This window comes from Lithobates pipiens, unplaced genomic scaffold (assembly GCF_037356315.1).
Source record: "Lithobates pipiens isolate NorthernLeopardFrog02 unplaced genomic scaffold, aLitPip1_a1.2 Scaffold_25, whole genome shotgun sequence".
Lineage (NCBI taxonomy): Eukaryota > Metazoa > Chordata > Amphibia > Anura > Ranidae > Lithobates > Lithobates pipiens.
Genome location: NW_027507787.1, coordinates 86,614,088 through 86,639,443, shown reverse-complemented (window position 1 = coordinate 86,639,443; position 25,356 = coordinate 86,614,088). Strand labels below are relative to the sequence as shown.

Sequence of the window (25,356 nt, the reverse complement as noted above, 5' to 3'; positions counted from 1 at the left end):
TAAAGGGGTAACCTGCTTATTCTGAACCGTGTCATCTGCTACAAGTAATCTGTTAGTATTGAATTGTTCATCTGCTATAAGTGCCTGCTCATATTGAACTACCTATCTGCTGCAAGTAACCTGCTTATACTGAACTGTGTCATCTGCTGCAAGTAACCTGCTTATACTGAACTGTGTCATCTGCTGCAAGTAACCTGCTTATACTGAACTGTGTCATCTGCTACAAGTAACCTGCTAGTATTGCACTGTTCATCTGCTTCAAGTGCCTGCTCATATTGACTGTTTATCTGCTGCAAGCACTTGTGTATATTACACTGTTCACCTGCTACAAGTGGCCTGCTTTCCTGCACTGCTTATCACCAAGTTACCTGCCCCATTGAACTGTGTATCTGCTATAAACTTCCTGCTGATCCCTTCACTGTGATTACCTGCTCCACTGAACTTCGCCTACCCATCTGTTGATCCTGCCAGGCACCTGTACCCCTCCTTACTCCCGTGTTCCCTGTTACATTGCCAGGAAACCGGTGGTGGGAGTTGTAAAGGAGGCCTCTCTCCGCAATCCGGGCTCGCTACTTGAAGGTACGTGACAGCAAGAAACAGCCACATCGACAGATGGGACCCCCCACTTCTTGGTGAAACTTTCCTCCAGAGGATAATGCATAGAAAACCTTTTAGGAGGAGCAAACAGTTTATCGGGATGTCCCCAATCCTCATACAACAATTTATCCATTAAGGGATAGATTGGGAAGGAATAGGCAGTCTGTGGGACTTTCCTGACTCCCAGGGAAGAAACAGAGGACGTAGCGACTTCAACAGCAGGCATTCTGAATGTGGTACGCACCAATTCAGTATAATACTGCACCTGTTTTCTCAGAGCGCCTGGGAGGAGGGGACTCTCTTCTCTTCCTCTGATTCCTCCGACTTCTCAAGATCCCTGTCCCAAGATAGGGATCTCACTTCTTTGTCAGAAGAGTCATCTGAAAGAGGAATTTCAGCAGAGGGAGGGGATCTACCCCTTTTCCTGCTATCTTTCAGGGAAGCAGAAATAAAATTCATTATTCTCCCTTCAAAACCCTCCAATGTAGCCCTAAGGGAGTCCTCAGTGACATATACCGGGGCTGACACATTAGGAGAGGCTGCAAAACCTGACAGGGGCACTGACTCGTCTTGTGAGGCTGGCTCCAGTCTTGCAGGGGGGGATGGGAACTTACAGGCATTTTTAGAACCCCTGGACCTAGGCGGTGATTTACCAGTGCCCTTGTTACCTCCCCCTGAGACCCTCTTACGAGGAGACATAGTCCTAAGCTACAAAGCAGAGGTACTAGTACAAAGTGCAATCACTGTTGTGCTTAAAGTCTCACAATAAATATATATGCTTAAACTGCACAACCTGATGCTGAGTAGGTGTCTAAGGTTTGCCTGGATCCAATCCCCCGGGATGCTTACTGCCCACAGCTCCTGTGTCTCCACTTACAGCCTCCTGACGCTCTGGGCTTTTTAAATCTGCCGCCTGGCGCCTGCGCAGTACAGCGCCGTGCACACTGACGTGCACGGCTCACAACCACGCTCCCCCCTCCTCCATTAGGCCGGGAGCGCGCCCGGCGCACGTGCGTGCATGAGGACTGCGGAATCTATGGGGGAAAGGGAAACTCCAACGGAGCTGCGTGGGACCCCCAGACTATGTGGGACCCCTGTATTACCTCTATTGTGGCAGGGTTTGCAGTGGAGACGTGAGACAGCTGGAGAACCAGGCTTCACTGAGCGTGTGTACTGAAAAGGCATGTAAGTATGCATCAGGCTGCTCTTACTCCCTCTAGTGGTGGATACCAGGTAAGACATACTACTACTCAATGAAGAAATCCATAATATATATAGGATTAACTTCCCTTACCTGTCCTCGCCGCAGGAATTGCTGAAAACAGACAGATTCCAGCCTTCACCCATCACGGCGGGCAGAGTGTGCCAACCTTCAGGTTTATCTGGGGTTCTTTCTCAGAAGAACCTCCTACCTGGACCTTGTAAAAGACTCTGCCAGAAACTTTCGTGCCACTATGTAAATAGTACACCAAGTCTGGTTTTCCCAGAGCCCAGTCTTCCAATAGGAGAGGACTTACAGGCTAAACCTTGTTTCTTCGGATGATGAGGTCCGGGTACCATACCATCTTGGGAGTCAAAATATCGGCCCGAGATATGGATCCAGTTTGTTGTAGCCCTTAGGCCCCCGCAGGGACCTGCACAGAGCTTTCTTCATAGCACATGTTTTACGTGACCAACCACCATAGACACTGGCGAAAAAAAACTGAGGTGCCTCCCACATGGGAGGGGTTATATAGGGGAGAAATTCTCCTTAATTGGGGTTAACCAGTGTCCAATCACCAGAGGTGCCTATATAACCTACTATGTAATGAGCTCCTGTGTCCCGTGATGTATGATCAAGAAACAATATTTTCTTCTTTCTATTTTTAAAGGAATCCAATAAAATTTAATTTTGTCATAAATTTAAGCCAAAATGTATTCTGCTACATGTTTTTAGTAAAAAAAATCCGTTAAGTATATAATAATTGGTTTGTGTGATCACGGATAGATGTACGCAAATGATCATGTACAGATGTGTGCAGGTGATCACGGACATATGTGTGCAGATAACCATTGGGACATGTGATTTTAGTGGGACATATGTGGGGAACATGTGTTTTTATTATTTGGGGACATGTGTGTGAACATGTGTGTTTTATACTTGACTGGTGATCAGTGAATAAAAATCTGTAAAAAACAGCTCATACTCACTGATCACCTGCCAACTGCAGCGATCTGCTCTCCTCTCCTCAGCGACGACTTCTGTGTGAGGAGAGGAGAGCCGATTGCCTACCAACCGGCTGTTTGTTTAGATCACATGAAAGCGGTGATTGGACACGGCCATCATGTGATCAGGAGGGCCAATCACAGAGCCCTCCTGTCGATCCGAGATGTGCCGTATCAGGGTCAGGTTTCCTGAACCTCCAGTCAGAAGGAGAGAGCGCCCACCCGGCCGTATATATACATTGGCCGGGTGGGAAGTAGTTAAACATGCTGCAAGTACTGAAAGCGGACCTTCAGTAATTGATTCATCTTTCCATCTATTAAATCTTCTGCCCTTGTTGTTTTAACTGTGAATAGTAAGAAAAAAAATTCTACCAGTAAATACCTTATACAGACCACTTTCCGTTTCTTGGCTGGTCATGTGACTAGGCTTATGACATCATGCACAGCTCACTCTCTTGAAAGTTTGCCAGAGAGGGGGGATGAGTCTTAAAAGGGTCAGTGAGAGTTGCAGAGTTGGAGGTGTGCCTCTGTGTGTCTGTGTAAATCCAGGAAGTGAACATGCAGCAGCTTCAGCTGTCCACATTTAAAATGGATGCAGCCAGACTTAGTGGAGGGAGATTTCTGCAGCATATTTGTCAAGTACAGAATTACAGTATATATAAAATATGCAAAGTGCTTCAGAATGTTTTTATTATAAATTATGTGAGCAGACTGCAGTTCCTCTTGAAGAATGCCTGTTGACTCTATCGGAAACCCAATGAGCTCCTCACTTTCTGTGCACTCTGCCTTCAGTGCACCGAAATCGTATGGAGATAAAAAGTGGGGGAGATATGCTGTAGTTCAAATCAGGATGAAGCAGTCATTCACTGGATAAGGGCCCAAGCCCAACCCTTGAAAAACAACCCCACACCATAACCCCCTTTCAACCAAATGATTTGGACCAGTGCACCAAGCAAGGTCCATAAAGAAATGGATGAGCAAGTTTGGGGTGGAGGAAATTGATTAGCCTGCACAGAGTTCTGAACTCAACTAGATAGAGCACCTTTGGGATGAATTAGAGTGGAGACTGCAAGCCAGGTCTTCTCATCAAACATCAGTACCTGACCTCACAAATGAGCTTCTGGAAGAATGGTCAAACATTCCCATAGACACATTCCTAAACCTTGTGGGCAGCCTTCCCAGAAGAGTTGAAGTTGTTATAGCTGCAAAGGGTGAGCCAACTCAATATTGAACCCTACAGACTAAGACTAGGATGCCATTAAAGTTTGCATGCGTGTAATGGTAGGTTTCCCAATACTTTTGAGAATATATTGTATGTTGAACTTCTATAAAGTCCTATGAGCACAGATCTTTTGGTTTCTATGTAGCAAAAGGAATGCAAGCACATCATTCAGTCCATCTAGCAGACCAAATTTGAGAACACAAGTATATTGAATGTTGTTTTCCCTAGTAACTAGCTTTCCACTGGCTAAAAGAAAAAAAAAAAAAAAGGCTCAAGACGCAGGCTTAGCACTTGTACAAATGTTTAAAAAAAAGCCTGTAAAATGACCAAAGACACTCAGCTCAAGTTCCAAGTAAATATACCAGAAGCAATGCAATGCTCTGTAGCTGTGTACATTTCATTTGTAGTATATACAGGCATCTACAGGGCTTTGTTCTCTGATACTGTTCTATTGTGCATAATACATAAGACATAAACATAAACCCAGTAATGATTGGTTCTCGCTACTTCATTCAACTTATATAGTGTGATCTACAGCTCTCAGCATATGAAGCAGGAACGCCATCAGCCAATGCTTAGATAGCAGGGGCGGACTGACAACTCATGGGGCCCCCGGGTAATAGGAGATTATGGGGCCCCCAGGCAATCAGAGATTATGGGGCCACACAGTAGACACAAACACACACAGTATACAATCACCACTACCCCTGACAACCAATTATTTTTGAGGGCTGCCATATGTGCAGTTGTATGAGTATTTATGGTACCTCTACCCCTGACGACCAATCATTTTTGAGGGCCAATTTGATATAAGAGTTTGGACTTCTAGGAACACCATATCTTCCCCTGGAAGCTGGTTATTAAGGATCTGTAAATCAGTCACAATAGTGTTTCCTTTGAAGGAATTTAGGGTGGACCTTTACCATCATCTTTCACTTTCCATAATTTTCTCCCCCCAACTCTCCCCTCATTACACAATCAACCATTTTGGTTTTAGGGGGTTAGGTGGCTTTTCTGTTGGACCTAGGCCCACACTTCCTGCTTTCTCACCTAGGCAAGAATGACGTCAACTCACTCTTCTGCCCAAAGCCTCTTGGGATACCAACATCACACATCCCTGGATACCACATCAGGGAGCAGCTAAAAGAACCTAGAAGAGACAGCTGGCTTCCTGATGAAGTCAGATGAGAAGATGATGGCTCAGGACCCATAGTGCTGAGGCTTCTTCCAGACAACACTGGGCAGGTGAGTATGTTTTTTGTGAATAGCCCAGGTGACAAGGTAAGAGGATGAAAAAAATAAAAGAATAAACTGACAGTCGGATCTCATCACGGTTGTGTGAAAAAGACTCAGGAATATGATGCTGATATATTTTCATATATATGTATGTAAGTTCATACCAAGCTCTTAGAATTCTATTTTCTTAGTAGTACAAACTAAGAGTTAACAGTTCACCTACTACAAGGAACTGAATACAGCAGCTTTCTGACCATGCAATTTAGTGTTATATTAAACTTCTGGAGTGGAGCTTCTGGGTACCAAATTTGGAAGTTATATTACAAGATGTTGCTTTTAACACTATGAACCAGTCTCAAAACTGTGCTGACAGGGGCTCTGTGAGGGACAGATACCATCATAACCATCTAAATTTCATCATGTCTGCATGTCAGGCCCTGCAGAGGATTGGACTGGACCCGAGACTGTTACTCCATGACCTATCATCTCTAATTATGTTAGGTAAAAATCTTATTTTTTTATTATTTTTACTGTGTTACTGTGTTATTCCTTGGTATTACAAAAGACTACATTTCATATTAATAGGTTCCCTTGAGTCATATCCAATGAATTCTAAGTGGATTAGCACCAAACAATACAAATGTAATAGGAGTCCAAAGTGTTGGTTAAAGCCCAAGCAATAGAGTGGTGTGAAATCTCTCAGGTTTTAGTGCTGTCTTTGTCCCTTCTATTTCAAGTACACAAAAATGAGATATAACAGACATTACCAGTACCATATGGAGACTTAAACTTACACACATTTTATTGGTATCAATACATTGGACCAATGGACATTAGGGTGACAGCTGACGTTTGTTTTTGAAGATCATACTACAAGGCTAGCATCGTTTTTTTGGATTCTTTCCTCCTGGATGGTCTTTAATCCATGTGAGGGTGAGATGGCTTGTATTTTTAGGTATTAGGTTACATTATTTGTAAGCAGCTGCTCTCGGCTTTAAAGAAGTATGGATGAAGCTCTTTAGGTCATACTTCCCTTCTGTGTTACATGAGTGCACTTTGTTCTACTCTCCTGTGACCTAGATTTAGCCGACAGAAGGAAAAACTCCACTGTTGGCTGATGTCGCAGAGCTGGTTCAGGTTATGCAGGTATGTATACTTATCTGTCAAATGTCTCCCCTCTGTCTGCTATGAGACCTGAAAAACTGCAGATTTTGTGGGTGGGTCTGTTTTCCAGGGCTCAGTGGGTGGAGTCGTGATGTCAGTAGACTCCCCGCCCACCTCTACACTCCTCTTATCAACATGCATTTTCTCCTGTGTATTTCTTACACTGAACTTCTGCTATGATCACTGACATCCAGTCAAAACCCAGAAAAGTCCCCACATAACTTCAGCATGCCAAATCATGCTGAGGTGTGGAACAGCCAATCCTTGCAGAGCTGCTGAAGAAAGGAGTGGGGGTGGGAATTAATAATGCATGTCTTAAGCTAGCGCACGAGATATGTAAATCACCTGTCAATCACAGCAAGTGGGAAGAACGGACAAAGATTTCACAGTTTGTCCATTTTATTTCACTGAAAAAAGATATAAGGATTGCTCAGAGCTGGATTAACTCTTTGTGACAAGACTGGGCACAGCTGATCTGAAATCCCATACTCTATATTGTACCAGACAAAAAAAATATAAAAAAAATTGGGTTTACATCCACTTTAAGCTTATTTAGGTTTTGACTTGCTTTCCTCTTTAACTGCTTCAGCAACAGAAGGATTTACCCTCTTAATGACCTGACCATTTTTTTGCGATATGAGACTGCATTACCTTAACTGACAATTGTGTGGTTGTGCGACATGTTTCCCAAACAAAATTGATGTCCTTTTTTTCTCACAAATAGAGCTTTCTTTTGGTGGTATTTGATAACCTCTGCAGTTTAAAATTTTTGCGCTATAAACAAAAATGACATACAATTTTGAAAGAAAAACAATATTTTTTTACTTTCTGCTATAATAATTATCCGATAAAAAAGATATAAAAAAAAAACAAATGTATTCATCAATTTAGGCCAATATGTATTCTTCTACATATTTTTGATAAAAAATTTGCAATAAGCATACATTGACCGTAGACGGTATGACTTTTGCGAAAACCAAACTATGGGATAGATTTATGGACTTTTATTTATTTTTTATTGTCTTTACTGCTAATGGCGGCGATTCACATTCTTTAGCGGGACTTCGACTTTGCAGCAGACAAATCTGACCCCAAGTGACACTTTTGGGGACCAGTGACATTATTACAGTGATCAGTGCTAAAAAAAAATGCACTGATCAATGTATAAATGACACTGGCGGGGAAGGGGTTAACACTATAGGGTCGATCAAGGGTTTAACTGTGTTTACTGCATGTGTTCAAACTGTGTGGGAGATGGGCTTACTGGGACAACTCAGAACGCTGTTCCTGATCACTAGAAACAGCAGATCTCAGTATTATTCCCTGTTAGAATGGGGATCTACCTAGGCAGATTCTCAGTCTGTCTCTCTTTACAGCAATCGTGGGTGGCAAGCTGACATCGAGTCCGCCTTACCTGTGGGCAAGCTCCCGCTGTGCGCGGTCCACACTACCACATGTACAGACCAACGTACAAGTACATTGGCTGCTGGTTTGCGCAGCCAAGCCACCTTGTCGCAGTATATATGCGGAAGGTAATCGGTAAGTGGTTAACTGGCCCCTATTTGGTTATTTGTGCCTTCTATATTTTGTGCTGGTGGCCATTGCCACTGGGACTTAAATTGGGGGAAAATCTTGAATTTAGAGAGTATTTAGTATTTCAGCCAGTCAAACTAACCCGTTGAGATCAATGGGTCGCATCAAGCTCAGAGGTGGCAGCCCGGAGAGCAGCCCATCTAGTAGGGGTGGTGAGGGGAGTGCAGGTAGGCCTAGACAGTTGTTGGTAATAGGGGATTCTATAATTAGAAGGACTAATAGAATAATTTGTCGCCAGGATTGCCTCAACCGATTGGTTTCCTGTCTCTCTGGTGCCAGGATTCGGCATGTGGTGGACCAAGTTGATAAATTACTGGGAGGGGCTGGACATGACCCAGCTGTCTTAGTCCACGTTGGAACCAATGACAGAATATATGGAAGGTGGAGGCTCCTTAAGAACCAATTTAAAAATCTAGGCTGCAAATTGAAGGGAAGGACCTCCAAGGTGATATTCTCTTAAATATTGCCTGTGCCATGCGCAAAACAGGAAAGGCAGGGGGTGATTAGAGAGCTGAATGCATGACTAAAGACCTTATGTAAGGAGGAGGGATTTGGGATTTTTGAGGCCCCGACTAGGAATGAAGCTCTGCTGGACCTGGTAATCTCAAACCATGTAGAGCTTGTTACCAATATTCATATAAAAGAGCATCTGGGTAGCAGTGACCAAAACATGATTTCATTTAATGTTAGCTGTAAGCAACAAACACATACAGGTAAGATGAAAACACTTATCCTTGGAAAGTTTGCTTTCTTAAAATTGAGTGCTGTGCTCCAGGATTTAGACTGGGAGGGAATATTGTCATCAATGGACATAGAAATGGGAATTCTTCAAAATTACTGTATGTAAACTATGCAAAGTATATTCCCACGGTCACTAAGTTTAAAAGGCTTAAAATAAAACCTATGTGGCTCACGGCCAAAGTTAAAATAGCTATAAATAATAGAAAAAGCCTTTAAAAATATATAAAAATGAAGGAACGCTATCATCGTTTAAATGTTACAAAGAATATAACAGAATAGATAAAAGGGAAATCAAGGATGCAAAAAAAAAAACTGATTGCAAAAGATAGGACAAACCCCAAAAAAGTCTTCAAATATATTAACAGTAAGAAGGTCAGGTCTGAGCATATAGCCCTTTTCAACATAATCTAGAGTGGGTGACTGGGGACAAAGAGAAGACAAATGTATTAAATACATTCTTCAGTTCTGTGGATAAAAAGGAGTGAGGGGAGCTCATGTCCTTAATGAGGGTGGTAGTGACACAGCCCCAATTGATCCACAATGGCTTAAATGTGATATGGTTCAGAAATATTTAGACAGAATACCAGACTAGATGGAATCCACCCATGGATCCTAAACGAATTGAGCTCTGTCATTTCAAGGCCATTGTTTCTAATATTTAAGGACTAGTTGATGACTGGAATGGTACCACTGGGTTGGCACAGGGCCAATGTGGTTCCCATATTTAAAAAGGCATCAAAGTCTTTGCCAAGTAACTATAGGCCTGTTAGTTTAACTTTTATAGTTGGGAAGATACTGGAGAGTTTAATAAAGGACCATATAGATGAGTTCTTGCTGGAAAAAATATTTTAAGCAACAGACAGCATAGATTCATGAAAGACAGTGGTTGTCAAAAAAACTTTTTTTTTTTTATGAGGAGGTAAGTAAAACCCTGGACAGAGGGATGGCTGTAGACATAGTATACTTGGATCTTGCAAAAGCGTTTGACAGAGTTCCCCACACACGGCTAATGTGTAAGGTAAAGTCTACAGGCTTAGAAAGATCAATTTGTAAATGGATAAAAAACTGGCTAAAAGACAGGATTCAGAGAGTAGTGGTTAATGACTCTTACTCTGAATGGTAAGACTAGAGGAACTGAATCTATTCCCTCTCGAGAAGAGATTAAGGGGGAGTATGATCAACATGTACAAATACATACAGTGGTCCATATAGTGAACTTGGTGTTGAGTTATTCACTTTAAGGTAATCACAGAGGACAAAGGGGCACTCTTTACGTCTAGAGGAAAAAAGATTTCTTTTTTTTTTGTAGGCGGAATGGACATTCCAGTCTATTATTCTGGAGAGGTGTATAGCTTTATAGTAGTTTAAGAGGTCTGGGAGGCCTATCCCTCCTAAAGCCCCATACACACGAGCGGACTTTTCAACATCCAAAGTCTGACGGAATGATTCCGGCAGACTATTCAATCGTGTGTGGGCTGCAACGGACTTTTGATTCGCAAAAGTCTGACAGACTTTAGAAATGGAACATGCTTCAAATTTTTCCGCCAGAACTCTGCCGGACCCAGTTCCTACCGAAAAATTTGCTTGTGTGTATGCTATTCCGACGGACTAAAACCGACGCTAGGGCAGCTATTGGCTACTGGCTATGAACTTCCTTATTCGAGTCCAGTCGTACATCATCACGTTCGAATCCGTCGGAGTTTGGTGTGATTGTGTGTGGCCAAGTCCGCTCATTCGGAAAGTCCGTCAGAACTCTGTCAGAACTTTGGCAGAACTCCTTCGAAAGTCTGTCGGACATAAGTCTGGTCGTGTGTACGCGGCATAAGTGTCTGGGTCGGGTAAGCTGTGTGAAACTGATTCTGGGTTTACGTTCACTCCAGAGAAATCCGGAGAATATACTTTTATATATTTTGAAAAATGCTGGTGGGACGTGTATGGGTATCATCTGTAGAATTTATAGCAGTCTAGGTAGAGAATTCATTTTCAAGATAGCTGCTCTGCCAAACCATGAGAATATTGGTTTATTCCAGTTTTTGAGATCAGAAGTCAGTTTGCTTAGGATTGACATGTGGTTTTTCATGTATAAGTGTGATAGATTGTCAGGGAGTTGTATGTGGAAGTATGTGAAGTATGTGATTGAGACCAGATTCCAGTGGAATGTGAAATTTTCCTTGCATTGGTCTACTAGGTGCCGTGGTAAAGAAATGTTGAGGGCAAAAGATTTGGTGAAATTGATTTTAAGGTTTGAAATAGTTTTGAAGTGCTGGAATTCTGCTAGTAGTACTGGGAATGTGGGAAGTGGATTTGTGAGGAATAATAGAATGTCATTTGTGAATGCAGAGTATTTATATTCCCTGTTGGCTGTTTGGACCCCTTGTATGTTTGGGTTGTGCTTTAGGTTACGGAGGGAAGGTTCAAGAGTAAGTACAAAAAGGATAGGTGATAGGGGACATCCCTGTCTGGTCTCGTTACGGATGGGGAAGGCATTTGACAGAGTGTTGTTGATTCTCAATTTGGCTGAAGCATTTGCATATAAAGAAAATATTAGGCTAATCATATATGGGCCTATGCCTATGGCTTGTAGGACTGCTCTCATGTGATCCCATGACACCCTGTCAAATGCCTTCTCCGCATCTAGGGATAGGAAGAAGCAACTGTGGTGTAAGTTGGTTTCCTTGATAGTGTTGTCCCTGGCCTCGTGACCTGGGATGAAGCCTACTTGGTGTTGAGAGATAATTGAGGGGATTAGTAAATTAGAGAAGCAAATTTGTCTAGAAATTATTTAATCTCATTATTTATGCCTTTCTGAAGGGGGAGAGGTGGGGGGTTAGATGCGTTAAGGTCATATAAGGTAGAATAGTGTCTTTCAAATTCTGGGGCAATTTCACAATTTTTCGTGCGTACCTTACCAGAAGGGGAGTGGATTTGGTGTACTGTATTTTTAGCTTTTTTCGTGCGGAGTGCCAGGGCTAATAGATGGCCACATTTATTTCCAAATTCATAAAAGAGCTTCTGTGATAGAGTGTATTTTTTCCTAAGATTGTGTCCCAGTTCTTCCTGTAAAAGCACACGGGTTTCAGTAAGTTCCATATAGGACTTTTGAGCCAAGTTACGTTTATGTATCGCTTCAAGTGTTCTGAGCTAGGTGAATAATTCTGTAAGTCTGGCTTGATTTTCTTTTTTAATTGCTGCTGATAGTGAGATGAGCTTTCCTCTTACTACACATTTGTGTGCCTCCCATTGGGTTATTTTGAAGGTCTCAGGGGTGTTGTTCTCGTTAAAGTAATCAACAAGGCATTTACAAATCTCTGCTTTTCTTATTTTGTCTGTCAGAATGTTTGAATCTAATCTCCAGATTTGAGTGTTGGTGATCTTGTCAGGAAAGTGTGACTGATATAGAATGGTGATCATATAGGGTCTGTCAGGGACGTACAGCCCGCTCCAGAAGGCGTGCGCCTATGCGCATGCACGGATTGCGGACTTTGCGCATGAATATCAAGACAAATTAGGATATGCCTTCAGGATCTCTTACTTCATGACACCTGGTGTACTCTCCACTCAAAGGACAAAGATTTTACCTTCTCTATCCCACGGAATAGGTACTCTCGCCTCGACTACTTATTTCTTACACAATATAATGTTTATGCAGAATCATTGTGACCCTTAACCCCTTTCTCCTGATGCATGCTGGGGGAGGGGCTGTACCAGGAAGTCATCCACAGTGTGTGTGGGACTGGAAGCAGCAGCATGATACTTAGAGGGAGATCTGTTGTATATGACTCCTCCATGTAAGAATGTACATCGCTTTCTAAGTGAGTAATAAATCCTTCCCCTGTTAAGAAGTGCATCCAGCCTGTGTGTAACTTGCTGAGCAGATACTGGCAGCATTGCTAGCAACACCCTGAGAGACCCTATGTCGAAGGAACATAACAGTGGCGATGAGGATTGGATTTTAGCACACATGGCTTTCATAGGGTTTATTCAACCATTTGATCCTGCTACTGAATCATGGAGCTCCTGGGTAGAGAGGCTGGAGCAGTATATGGAAGCAAATAGTGTGGCTGTAGAAAAGAAAGTTGCAGTTTTCCTCACAGCATTGGGTCAGGCTGCATATGGCACTCTCAGAGATTTTATTTCTCCAGACAAGCCGGTCTCTAAGCCCCTGCCTGAGTTAATTCAGAGTCTACATGAGCACTACAACCCAAAGCCATTAGAAATGGCAGAGCGGTTTAAATTCTACAGTAGGAGGCAGCATGCTGGGGAGCAGAATTAAAGATTTGTTCAAAGTAAGGGGTTAATATCCGTGTAAATGTTTTATAATAGTCTCTAGAAAATCCATCTGGACCTGGAGATTTGTTAATGGGTAGAGAATCAATAACCGTTTGAATCCCATTGGCACTGAATGGTTGGTTTAGGGACAATAGTTGTTCCTGAGATATGTTGGGTATGTTCAGGTTTTCTAGAAACAGTTTAATTGTTTCAGTACTTGGTTGGGCAGTATTAGGGTGATTTTTTAGCCGTAATAGTGACTAAAAGTATCTGCTATATCTTGAGGGTGGTATAATTTGTTTTTGGTGGTGGGATGCAATATATATGGGATCTTAGTTTTTTGTCTTACACCTTTAATTCGGCATGCTAGGTTTTTTCCAGCTTTATTGCCTGTAGCATAATACAACATTTTGAGTTTTTGGGATGCTTTTTCAAAGTTCTCCAGTAGGAGAAGTCTTAAGTCGTGTCTTAACTGATTTATTTGAGTAGAAATTACGGGGGAGGGTTTACATTTGTTATCAGTTTCTAATAGAAATATCCCATCAGTCAGGTCTTTTATTTTTTTGCTCTGCTGCCTCTTATTTGGGTGACTCACAGGTAGCATCACTGTCATCTCCCTTTTCTTTCTAGAAGGTGCTAGAAAGAAAGTAGGAGAGGAGAGGTGAGGCTGCCTTGGGTATTTTGAGGAGCCTTGACCAATCCCCAACTTGGATTGGCAGGGGGCAGGACTCCTTAGATACCCAGGGTCAGCCCAGCTGGGGAGGAGTTGTCAGGTGGAAGAGCTGGAGTGAGAGAGTGTGGAGGCTGTCAGAGTTCCCCACTGTGGAGATGGGGATGACCCTGGGGTGGGATGCATTCAGGAGGAGAGAAGAGATCCTGGAAGGAGAAGCACATGAGAGAGCAAGGAGAAGACAGCGGGAGAGAACACTGCTAAGAGACTCCATGGAGGACAACTGGTCACAGCCAGGAGGGCTGGTGAGTGAAGCACAGTTGGGAGGACTGGGGAGGCACGCCTGAGAAAACTGGGAGCTTGCCATTTGAGATGGCCGCAGAACCAGAAGAGAGGACCGTGGGAAGGGCAGTGGATAGAGGTTGATGCAGCCGGGCCGGCTGGCAGGGCCTGAAGAGAGCTATCTGAGATCAGTAGCTGAGTAGAGGACAGTTAGCACCGGAATTTCTACACCATAGGGGCCCTGGGCCCCTGCCCACAAAAGGCAATTCACTGAGGCCTGGTTGAGATAGTGTCATCATGTGGTGCTAGCTGGTCTGGGAATCTGCAGCAAGTGAAGAGCTGGAGGCATAAAGCAAAAGAGGTCTTAAGCAAGAGTTTGTGCTGGAAAGAAGACTGGAGTGTATATGCAGGAGTGTATATATTAACCCAAAGCAAGTTGCACTGAATCTTTCTGGGCATCCCATAATCTCCCCTTTCCTATCCAAGTTCAACACCCTCAATAAAAAAACAAAGCTTATGGTCTGTTCTATGTCTCTGAGTGCCTGGGGAATGGATGCCAGGCTGGGCAGGGTGACAGGTGAACTACAATATTCAGCAACCCCTACGGGGGCATAGCTACAAAGGCAAGATGGGATCAGCCACGCTTTGGGAGGTACATAAATGGCCTACACCTAACAATACACCCTTGCATACCTAGAGGTAAAACCTGGCAGGGGTTCCAGCTCTCCCACATGCTATCCAAACCTCAAAAAAAAAAAAAAGTTAGCTAGATATATACACATTAACCATTCCCACAACAACCTTAAAGCATGGATGATTGTCACATTCCATAGCATGAGAATCTGTTTATATAATTACCAGAATAACACTTACAAGACTTTGTGTGCATTGGGTCAGTGTCTTGAAGCTGCTTCTTGAATGTCCATGGTTCCCATGGCCATGGTGATTATTATTGTTGTTGTGGTAGTTGTCACCCTCGCCATTGTTGTCATTATCCCCATAATCATTGTCGGCATTGCCTGCATTATTGTTGTTGCCATTGCCCACATTATTGTTGCCATTTGATGTATCCACAATATAACATCCAACTGTCGCCAGATCAATGATATTTAGGATCACGGCTATGACGGTGATAAAACAGGTGATGACACTCAGGGAGAGAGAGCCTCTGACCTGTAAGGAGATAAGAGGCAGAGCATTCCATAAAGTAACAAAAAGCGTATAACACATTCCATCGCTTCAAACATAAGATCATAATTCCTGGCTATCCAGATTTTAAAGGTATTTTGAGTTTAAGTGCTACATTTACCCAACCTTTTATCTTTAAGAAGATCATTAACGTGAATTAAAACCCTCATTTTTTTTAATTAACTTTTTTGCAGCTGTTTGATTCATTTACTGAGCTTGCGGCTTCTTTTGTGTTATTTTATTTTTTTTCATTATCTTTTATTTTTTTTTTTATCTTTTTGCTATATTTTTGCTGGCAAAACCGTTTTTACATTTATATGTGTATCGGCCATAACCCCGTTGCAGGGTGGCCTTGACTGAATGGGCTTACCGATTACCTTCTCTTGGCCTGCTCCTCCGTGTCTAGGGGTTCCCAGGGTTGATACCCAACGACTTGTACACTGACACAGATAAAGTCCTTTCAAAAGGTTTTATTTTGCAGTAGAACTTTCACAAAACACAGTCTCTTAGGGAACAGAGGGCACGGGTGAAGAACTCAGACTTGTTAAACCTGCAGTTCAAGGTACCTACTTCTACCCAGAGAGTAGCCACTCGCAGCTGGGCACTTCAAGGCTGAACAGACCTCTAGCCAGAGATCATGGCAGTCAGCACGTTGACTCAAAACTCAAACTATCAACTGAAGATGAACAGAAACCTTTTTCCAACCGTACCTAGAATGTTTCCTGCTGCCTCTGAGGTGAGGTGTGAACTCATCAATGTTCTTCCAAACTCAGTAACCAGGCACTTCTCAGCTTGCCACTTGTCGGCCCTCCTCAGAGTCCTCCCCCAGTCACTTCCACGAGCTGTGGTGTCCCTCCAAGCCGAGAGAACACCCGGATGCTTTGAATCCTCCCTCAGTTACAGCGCCTCGGATGAGCAGGTTTTGAGACTTGGGAACAGACGGATCCCTACCCTAGACCAGACGGGTCTATCAGGGGCCACTGACAGGAACATGCTGCGGGATGTCGAACACCCTGTGACCGGGACCCCTCACGGGGCTACCCCGGTCCTTGAACCAGAACAGACCCCACGGGTCTCACGAACAACACCGGAACAGAAAACGTGACCCACACCTGTTTAAGTACCCCTTCCCAGACTCCTCAGCGGGCCCTGCACTCCCGCTGATTGGCTCTGAGAGGGTCACACCCAAACATCCAACCAGGCCAGGTTCTAGCCTTTCATGTGCACCTCACCACTCATATGACCAGGCACAACTTCAAACATGGCCTGGCCAGACTGGTGTTAAGGTCTACCTACACAATTAACCCTCAGAACTGTAGGGTCCTGAGGCAAAAACTAAATTTACAATGTGTGTGACATTTGGTCCCAAATGTCATCCACTACTTATGTTATTACAACATATTATCCAATATTTAGTCAAATATAAAAGATGAGGTTGCACAGAGTAAATAGATACTCGCTCCGAAAAACAACAGCGCACTTTGGGACCCTATATTTTCTGAAGGTGAGGCTTTAAAAGCCCTTAATATTCTGTTTACCTGTATATCACATAGGGGACATAAAGTCTCCTATGTGATATAATATTTTAAGAAAGGTTCTGTTTAATGAGAAATCGGTGGTCTTTTACACCCCTGATGTCTCACCTGCCTTCCATTGAAGCCAATGGTGAGCAGATCACGCTAGACCTGAGGTCCCCAAACTGTCCTTAAAAAGGGCCAGTTTACGAACTCTCAGGCATTAATTAGGAGGACCGGACTGTGGGAATAAAATAATGCTCCATTATCAGTGGGAGTACATAATGTCTCAGACTTGGTGGTCAGTGGGATAGTGCCCCATCATTGGTATCAGTGGAAGGAATAGTGCCCCATCATTGGTATAAGTATGAGGATTAGTGCACCATCATTAGTATTATTGGAAGGAATAGTGCCCCATCATTGGCATAAATAGGAGGATTAGTGCCCCATCATTGGTATTAGTGGGAGGAATAGTGCCCCATCATTGGTATTAGTGGGAGGAATAGTGCCCCATCATTGATATTAGTTGGATGAATAGTGCTCCATCATTGGTATTAGTTGGGTGAATATTGCTCCATCATTGGTACTAGTTGGATGAATAGTGCCCCCATGATGGAGCACTACTTTTCCTACTTATACCAATGATGAAGCACTATTCATCCAACTAATACCAATGATGGCACAATATTCATGCAACTATTACCAATGATGGAGCAATATTCACCCAACTAATACCAATAATGGGGTACTATTTATCCAATTAATTCCAATGATGGAGCACTATTCCTCCTACTACTAATGATGCCCCATCATTGGTATTAGTTGGGGCAATATTCATCCATCTAATACAAATGATGGAGCACTAGTCACCCAACTAATACCAATGATGGAGCACTATTTCTCCTACTAATACCAGCAATGGGGGGCTAAATGTATAATGGATATGGAAAAAATTAATAGCGAGATATTAAAAAAACATTATTTGAATAGCATAGAATAAAAAAGAATAGAATAAACAAACAGAAAAAAATATATAATAAAAAAAATAGAATAGAATAAAAAAAAGAATATAACCATTTTCCAAAATTCAAATAGAATCAATTAGAAATTGAATAGAATAGGGAGATGGTTATATTCATTCTATTCTATTGTTTTTTTTTCTATACTATTGTGCTATTTTCTATTCTATTCGACTCTATTCTACTCTATTCTATTCTATTCAAATTCTAATTGATTCTATTTGCATTTTGGAAAATGGTTATATTATTTCTATTCTATTGTTTTTTGTTTTTTTTATTCTATTATATTAATTTTTATTCTTTATTTTCTATTATATACTTTTCTATTCTAGTCTATTGTGTTATATTCTATTCCTTTATTTTCTATTCTAATTTATTCTCTTTGAAAATTGGAAAACTATTCGAATTCGAAAACTATTCTAAATTGATTCGAAAACTTTTCAAATCAATCCGAATTCAAATTAATTTTAATTGATTCAAATACGAATAAAGAAAACAAATTCCAAAAACAAATTAAATGGATTCAACGAAACAAGTAAATGCAAATAACAAATCTAAACAAAACAAAAGAAATGTTTCCTTTCTGCACATGTTTAAAATGGACCCCTTAGCAGTATTGCAAGTGGGTCAATCAGGCTTAGCCCTTGTACACACGGTCGGAGATTCTGCCAACCAAATCCGTTGGATTTTGTCCGTCGGATTTAGTCCAATGGATTGTGTCCTAAACTGTTGCATACACACGGTCGGACTAAGTTGTCGAAAAGTCCGATCTTTCAGAACGTGATGGCGTAATTTCGTTACGATGGGACTACATTCAGGCTAGTAGCCAATAGCTTTGATGTAGGAATTTGATCTGAGCATGCGTGGCACTTGGTCCGATCAAAATTTGCTACACATGATCAGAGTATGTCTGATCAAACCAGTTGGTCGGGAAATATTTCCAACATGTTGGAAAATTGGGTCCGACGGAGATTCGGATGGAATCAGTCCGATACATACCACACACAGTCGGATTATCTGATGACACGGTCCGATAAGACGCATTCCGACGGATTCTCCGACTGTGTGTACAAGGCTTTAGACTGGTAAGCAGGGAGATGAGATGACTCAAAATGTATCTTCCTTAAAATTAGACTCGAACATAAGGAGAGTCTTCAGCTTCCTGGAGCGAGCGGACCGTCTTTGGATATGTAAACCCATGCATTTTATACTCTTCAACATTGTTAGTGAGATTTTAAGTTTTTATTGAATAAATCAAGACGTTCTACATTATATGGGTTCTCTCTCTAATTTTAAAGAGTAAGTAAAGGCATTTAAAAAAATAAAATAACCTGAGAACGAAGCCCCCGAATCGGTCCTCCGTCTTCATGTCCGCCGCTGCCATGGATCCCGGAGTGACTTCCGGGTCTCGCTGCTCCGGCGCTGTGAGTCACCGGAGCAGCGATGACGTCACTCCCGCGTATGCGCACGGGAGCCGACACTCGCGGCATATCGCCGCGATCTGCGGCCTGCCCAGCGTGCCTGCGCGCCACTGTCTACAGCGCATGCACCGTAGACAGCGGTGGCTGTCTTTTTGTATATATCTCCTAAACCGTATAGGTTTAGGAGATATTTCTTGGACCTATAGGTAAGCCTTAATCTAGGCTTACCTGTAGGTCACAGTGGTTTGTAAGGGTTTACAACCACTTTAAGGAAGATACATTTTGAAGAGCCATTTCATCTCCCTGCTTACCAGTCTAAGCCTGATTGACCCGCATGCAATACTGCTAAGGGGTCCATTTGATCTGGTGAGTCTAAGCACATAGGGGGGTGTGTGAAGCACGGATCAGTTGTGTGAGTTTGCTCCTGTGCAATCGATAATCCAAAGTGCCGTAGTGCTCACTTTTGAAGAAAATTTGTGTTTGGGACTGTTTTTACAACCCAGTTCGGACTTTCACTGGATACATGCTTGATACATTTTTTGTAATTTTTCTTGTTTTTGCACTTGCAATAATTTACATTGTCTGTCTGTTTATTGAACAGCACTTGCACTTTGTTTTCTTTTGGTGGTATTTAATCACCTCTGTGCTTTAAATTTTTAGCGCTTTAAATATAAAACCACTGACAAATTTGAAATAAAAAAATCAAATTTCTTCATCAATTTAGGTCAATATGTATTCTGCTACATATTTTTGGTAAAAATAAAATAAAAATCTCAATAAGCAAAAGTTGTAGCGTCTACAAACTATATGGGATATATTTTATTTATTTTTATTTATTTTTTTACTAGTAATAGCAGCGATTAGTGGGAGCCGGCGGGGGTGATTTTACACAGCGGGAACGAGTCACTAGCGGCACGCAATCATGCCCGATACCCAGATGTGCAGGATCATGTGTGTGTGTATATATATATATATAGATCCTGCACAGCGTGGCCGCCCTGTAGCAGTAAATGAGCTATAGGGCTGTGGGAAGGTGATTAATTAGTGTCAGTTGTTAGCATTATTATTATTAATTTTATTTCATCTATTTGAGCACAGGAGTTGCGTGTATATTGTGGTTGCGCTAATTGATTTCAGTATTATTCTGTAGTGTTTCATTCATAACAGTTGTGCTTAGTATTGTGATGCTGTGATTAACCCATAGTTATCACATGGTAGCTGCAGCCAATCACAGATCACTATTAATTACAGCTGTTATGAATGTAACCTATTCATGACAGTTCAAAACATTGATAAATCACTGTAACAGCCATCTAAGTATCACACTGAACTACTTTGATGAAAGTATGTAAGAAAATGTATTTTTTACAAAATGTTTAAAAAATAATAATAATTTAATTCAATGTTTTTATGTTTTTTTTAACCACTTCAGCCCTGGAAGGATTTACCCCCTTAATGACCAGGCCATTTTTTGGCAATACGGCACTGATTATTTTAGCTGACAATTGCATGGGTGTGCGACGTTGTACCCACACAAATAAAGCTTTCTTTTTGTGGTATTTGATCACCTTTTTGTTTTTTATTGTTTGCGCTATAAACAAAAAATACTGCCAATTTTGAAAAAAAATACAATATTTTTTTTTTTACTTTCTGCTATAATACATATCCAAAACATTTTTATAAAAAAAAAAAAAGTATCAGTTTAGGCTAATATGTATTCTTGTACATATTTTGGGTAAAAAAAAATCCCAATAAGCGCATATTGATTGGTTTGCGCAAAAGTTATAGTGTCTACAAAATAGGGGATAGATTTATGGCATTTTTATTATTATTATTTTTTTTTTACTAGTAATGGCTGATTTTTAGTGGGACGGCGACATTGTGGCAGACAGATCAGATGCCTAGCTGACATTTTGTACACTTTTTTGGGAACCAGTGACATTATTACAGTGATCAGTGCTAAAAATATGCACTGACAATTTACTAATGGCACTGACAGGGAAGGGGTTAACAGGGGTGATCAAGGGGTTACCTGTGTTCCCTGTTTGTGATTACTAACTGTGGTTTAAATGGGGGGACTGTGTGACTGGGGAAACACAGCCTGCTTAACAGCAGTCAGTCAGAGCGTACGTGTGCCATTTGCGGCACGTGCACGCCTACGAAAGCTAGTGCAGCCAAGCCAGCTTGCCGCAGTACATTTGTGGTGGGTGGTCAGCAAGTGATTAGCCACTTGCTTACTGGGCACTTAAACTCCCCTCAGTCCCAGACCAATTTTCAGCTTTCAGAGCTGATGCACTTTGAATGACAATTGCGCGGGCATACAACACTGTACCCAAATGAAATTTTTATCATTTTTTTCCCACAAATAGAGCTTTCTTTTGGTGGTATTTAGTTACAGCTCGGAGTTTTATTTTTTGCTAAACAAACAAAAAAATATGCAAAAAAACAAAACAATCATGTTTTAATAGTTTGTTATAAAATTTTGCAAACGGGTAATTTTTCTCCTTCATTGAAGTGTGCTGATTAGGCGGCACTGATAGGCTGCATTGGTGGGCACTGATGGGCTGCATTGGTGGGCACTGATGGGCTGCATTGGTGGGCACTGATAGGCTGCACTGGTGGGCACTGATAGGCATAGTTAAGGCGGCACTAATAGGCACAGATAAGGCGGCACCGATGGGCACAGATAAGGCAGCACTGATGGGCAAAGATGGGCACAGATAAGATGGCACGGATGGGTGGCACGGATGGGCACTGATAGGTACCACTGATAGATGGGACTGATGGGCACTGATAGGTGGCTCTGATAGGTGGCACTGCTGGGCACTGATGGGCGGCACTGCTGGGCACTGATGGGCGGCACTGCTGGGCACTGATGGGCGGCACTGGGGTGCAGCACCTTTGAGGCAGATTGTGGGCACTGTGGGTGGCACTGTGGGCGGGACTGCTGGGTGGCACTGTGGGCACTGCTGGGTGGCACTATGGGCACTGCTGGGTGGCACTGACGGGGGGCACTTACTTTTTATTAGGGTGGCACTGCAGGGGGCAGGTGGGCACTGGCAGGGGGCAGGTGGGCGCTTGCATTGCTGGCCGGTGAACGGCTTTTTTTTTTTCTCCTCGCTCTGTCAGCGCGAGGAGGAATACTAGCCGATTACCGGCTCCGTTATGTCACCTGATCAGCTGTCATTGGCTGACAGCTGATCACGTGATAAGGGGTCGGGATCGACCCCTTGCACGGATCGGTGATCAGGCGAGTCTCATGGACTCACTGATCACAGAGCACGCCGCGCGCGACCCTCAGGGGGCGCGCAGGCCGCTCGTACACTATTGACGTAGTCCCGGAAAAGGAGATCTCAAGTGGTTAAACATACTGTCATCAGTCAGTGTTCCTGATCACCGGCACACCAGTCATATGATGATGCTGTACTGCACTAGAGACAGTATGTAACAAAAACGATTGTAAAAACAAAACAAACTATGTCCAAATTCTTCATTTTCCAAAAAAGGACAACTTCACAAAACTTGCCATGGCCACGACTAAATGCCTTGGACTGTCTACTTTCCAAAAAGGGGTCATTTGTGGGTATTTGTACTGTCCTGGCATTTTAGAGTACATCAGGATTGATCCGTTTGTAGACTTTCATACAAAGCAATTAATATACACTTATTGGAATTTTTTTTTTTAACAAAGACATGTAGCAGAATACATTTTGGCTTAAACGTGCAAAGAAATTTGATTTTATTGAATATGTGTTATAACAGAAAGTAGAAAATATTGGGTATTTTTTTTTTCAAAATTTTTGTCGTTTATATTGCAATAAATAAAAAAAAATCCAGTGGTGACTAAACATCCACCAAATAAAGCTCTGTTTGTGTGAAAAAAATGATAAAAATGTCAAGAATTTACAGAATCCTCTGTAGCACCACCTGATGATGAAATGTGGTATTGCAGCATGGCCGGATAGTTCGGATGGTGAGATATTGCTGCAAGATAATAAGTGTAAAAGATGTGCATGTAAGCTAACAGTTTTGAATGTTAGTAGTGCTCTAGGGGGTTGCACTGAGGGAGGCTGATAAGGATCAAAACATGCCCACTGGGGGATTGACAGGGCAAATTGGGGATCAATGCAAATGTTCTCATTATCTACTGCTGCGCTACCTAAAAAAAAAAACATTCACCCATTAAGTTTTTGGGTAAAGTTGGGTATATTTCTATTTCTAAATGCACACAAATAATATTGCAAAAAAGGAAAAAAATACTCACCAAATTGATGCTGGGCTTTCGGTAAGCAGAAAGTGTTAGAGATCCAGCAATGATGTACTGCAAGATAAGAACACACGATGGTGAAAAATCTACAGACTGTAATTGGATTAAGTTGTCATTGTCATATGCAATGCATATGTCATATAAATCAAACACTGATGCATATGCAGAATTATGTCAGTGCAAAATATCATTGTATGCAAACAGCTACCATTCAGAAATAAGCAGCATGTGGCAGAACATGATTTAGTATTATGTAAAGTCAGTAGGGTGGTGAAACATACCTGAAGATTTTTTTTTTTTTAAATTCTTTTATTCAGTTTTCAAAGCAGGACAGATACAGTAAACAAAACAATCACAAATAAACCTGGTCCTGCACATCATGACCATAAACATACACTAGAAAGAAGTATGCATATTCATAAACAGTCTCACATATAAGAGGTATTTGTAGTCGTTAACCTATGATGAAAAACAATATCCTCCTACACATTTAGAGTAACAGGCCGAGGGGGGTGTACGTGAACCACGCGACACCCCTCTCGCAAACATCCACAGACCTTCACTATTGTAACGGCTATACGGACACTATGGGTCCGCAAGACATACCACAGGCCTGTTCAGGTCAAAATTGAGTCGGTCAGAAAAGATAGACAGAGAAAGAAAGAGAAAGAAAAGAGGAGAGAGAAGAGAAGAAAAAAAAAAAAGGGGGGGGGAGCAAGTATTAGGGGGCCCCACGAAAGCCCACCTCTACCTACAGGGCTAGAGCAGCACACCCATCTCCGCATGCACTAATAATGACAGGAGCCTCTAATCGGTCCCCGAGTCGGCAGCAGATACCCTCTCCCGCAGGTATTCCGTTGTACCTGTAAAGTACCTCCAAGGTCTCCATGTCTCGCAGAATTTTTCTTCTGTATTGTGGAGGGTGGCAGTCAATTCCTCCATACGGAGGATAAAATTGATTTTGGAAAACCACAGGGCCCTAGACGGGGGCCGAGATTGCCTCCACATTGCAGGGATGCATACCCGCGCTGCGTTCAAGAGTTGCATTGTCAAAGTCTGTTTATATTTTTGCACAGGTCTATTCGTCAGATGGAGTAGGCACGCCGCCGGGTCACCCTGTAAGTCTACCAACGTCAGTTTTTTAATTGTCGCCGCCACATCATTCCAGAATGCGCCTAATGCAGGACATGACCAGAAGATATGGACCATAGTCCCCGTCGCAGATTGGCATCTCCAACAGTTGTTGGGGATTGAGTTATTCATCTTGTTCAGGAGGTATGGGACCCTATACCATTGGGAGACTATTTTGTATCCCGACTCCTGAATATAACTAGCGATGGAAGCTTTGTGGGTCAAAAGCAATATCTTCCCTATCTGCTGCGGGGTGAAACGGGTACCCAGGTCCTTTTCCCACTGGTGAATGTACGCAGGTGGTGATCCCCCATCTAGAGAAGCCAATAGATTATATATCAAGGAGAGTGAGTGCCGCACAGGTTCCGTTTCATGACACAACGTCTCGAAAGGGGTAAGGCCTCTGGGCACATAGGGGGTCTTTTGGATCGCCAGTAAGAAGTGCCGGAGTTGGTATGCGCTGAACGCGTCGAGTGGTGGCTCTGTAAGTCCCGCCACAGCCTGTAGACTTGGGAGATCCCCAGCAGGCCACGCCCCTCGCAATCGGTGCTTACCCGAATCCACCAGCTGCCGCAATCGTTTGTTAGTGAACCCCGGGGGAAAGTCCGGATTCCCCACTATCGGGGTCATTGGGGAAGGGAGGGGCGAGATATCGGTGGTACGGAATAACCTCCTCGTCACTGCCAGTGTTGCCCCGATGAGCGGGTGGTCCCGCAGATCCCTGGGTGGGGATGCCAGGAGCCACGGGGAGGTCAAGAGAGGGATGGACGCATCCTCCATCTCCATCTTCACCCACTGTTTGTGTGGGCCGTGGCAATGCCAATCCACGACCCTAGT

The 25,356-nt window shown here is 42.6% G+C and overlaps 1 protein-coding gene across 2 annotated transcripts in view; it reads right to left on the bottom strand.

Moving 5' to 3' along the window:
* LOC143930361 (uncharacterized) overlaps positions 1–25,356 on the bottom strand; it is a 122,706-nt gene that overhangs the window by 16,436 nt on the left and 80,914 nt on the right. For both annotated transcript variants that reach the window (XM_077454626.1, XM_077454625.1), the window contains exons 4-5: positions 23,386–23,442; positions 14,853–15,152 (exon numbers count right to left, since the gene is read on the bottom strand). In XM_077454626.1, the coding sequence (XP_077310752.1) occupies positions 14,853–15,152; positions 23,386–23,442 (357 nt within the window). The remainder of the gene's footprint in view (positions 1–14,852; positions 15,153–23,385; positions 23,443–25,356) is intronic.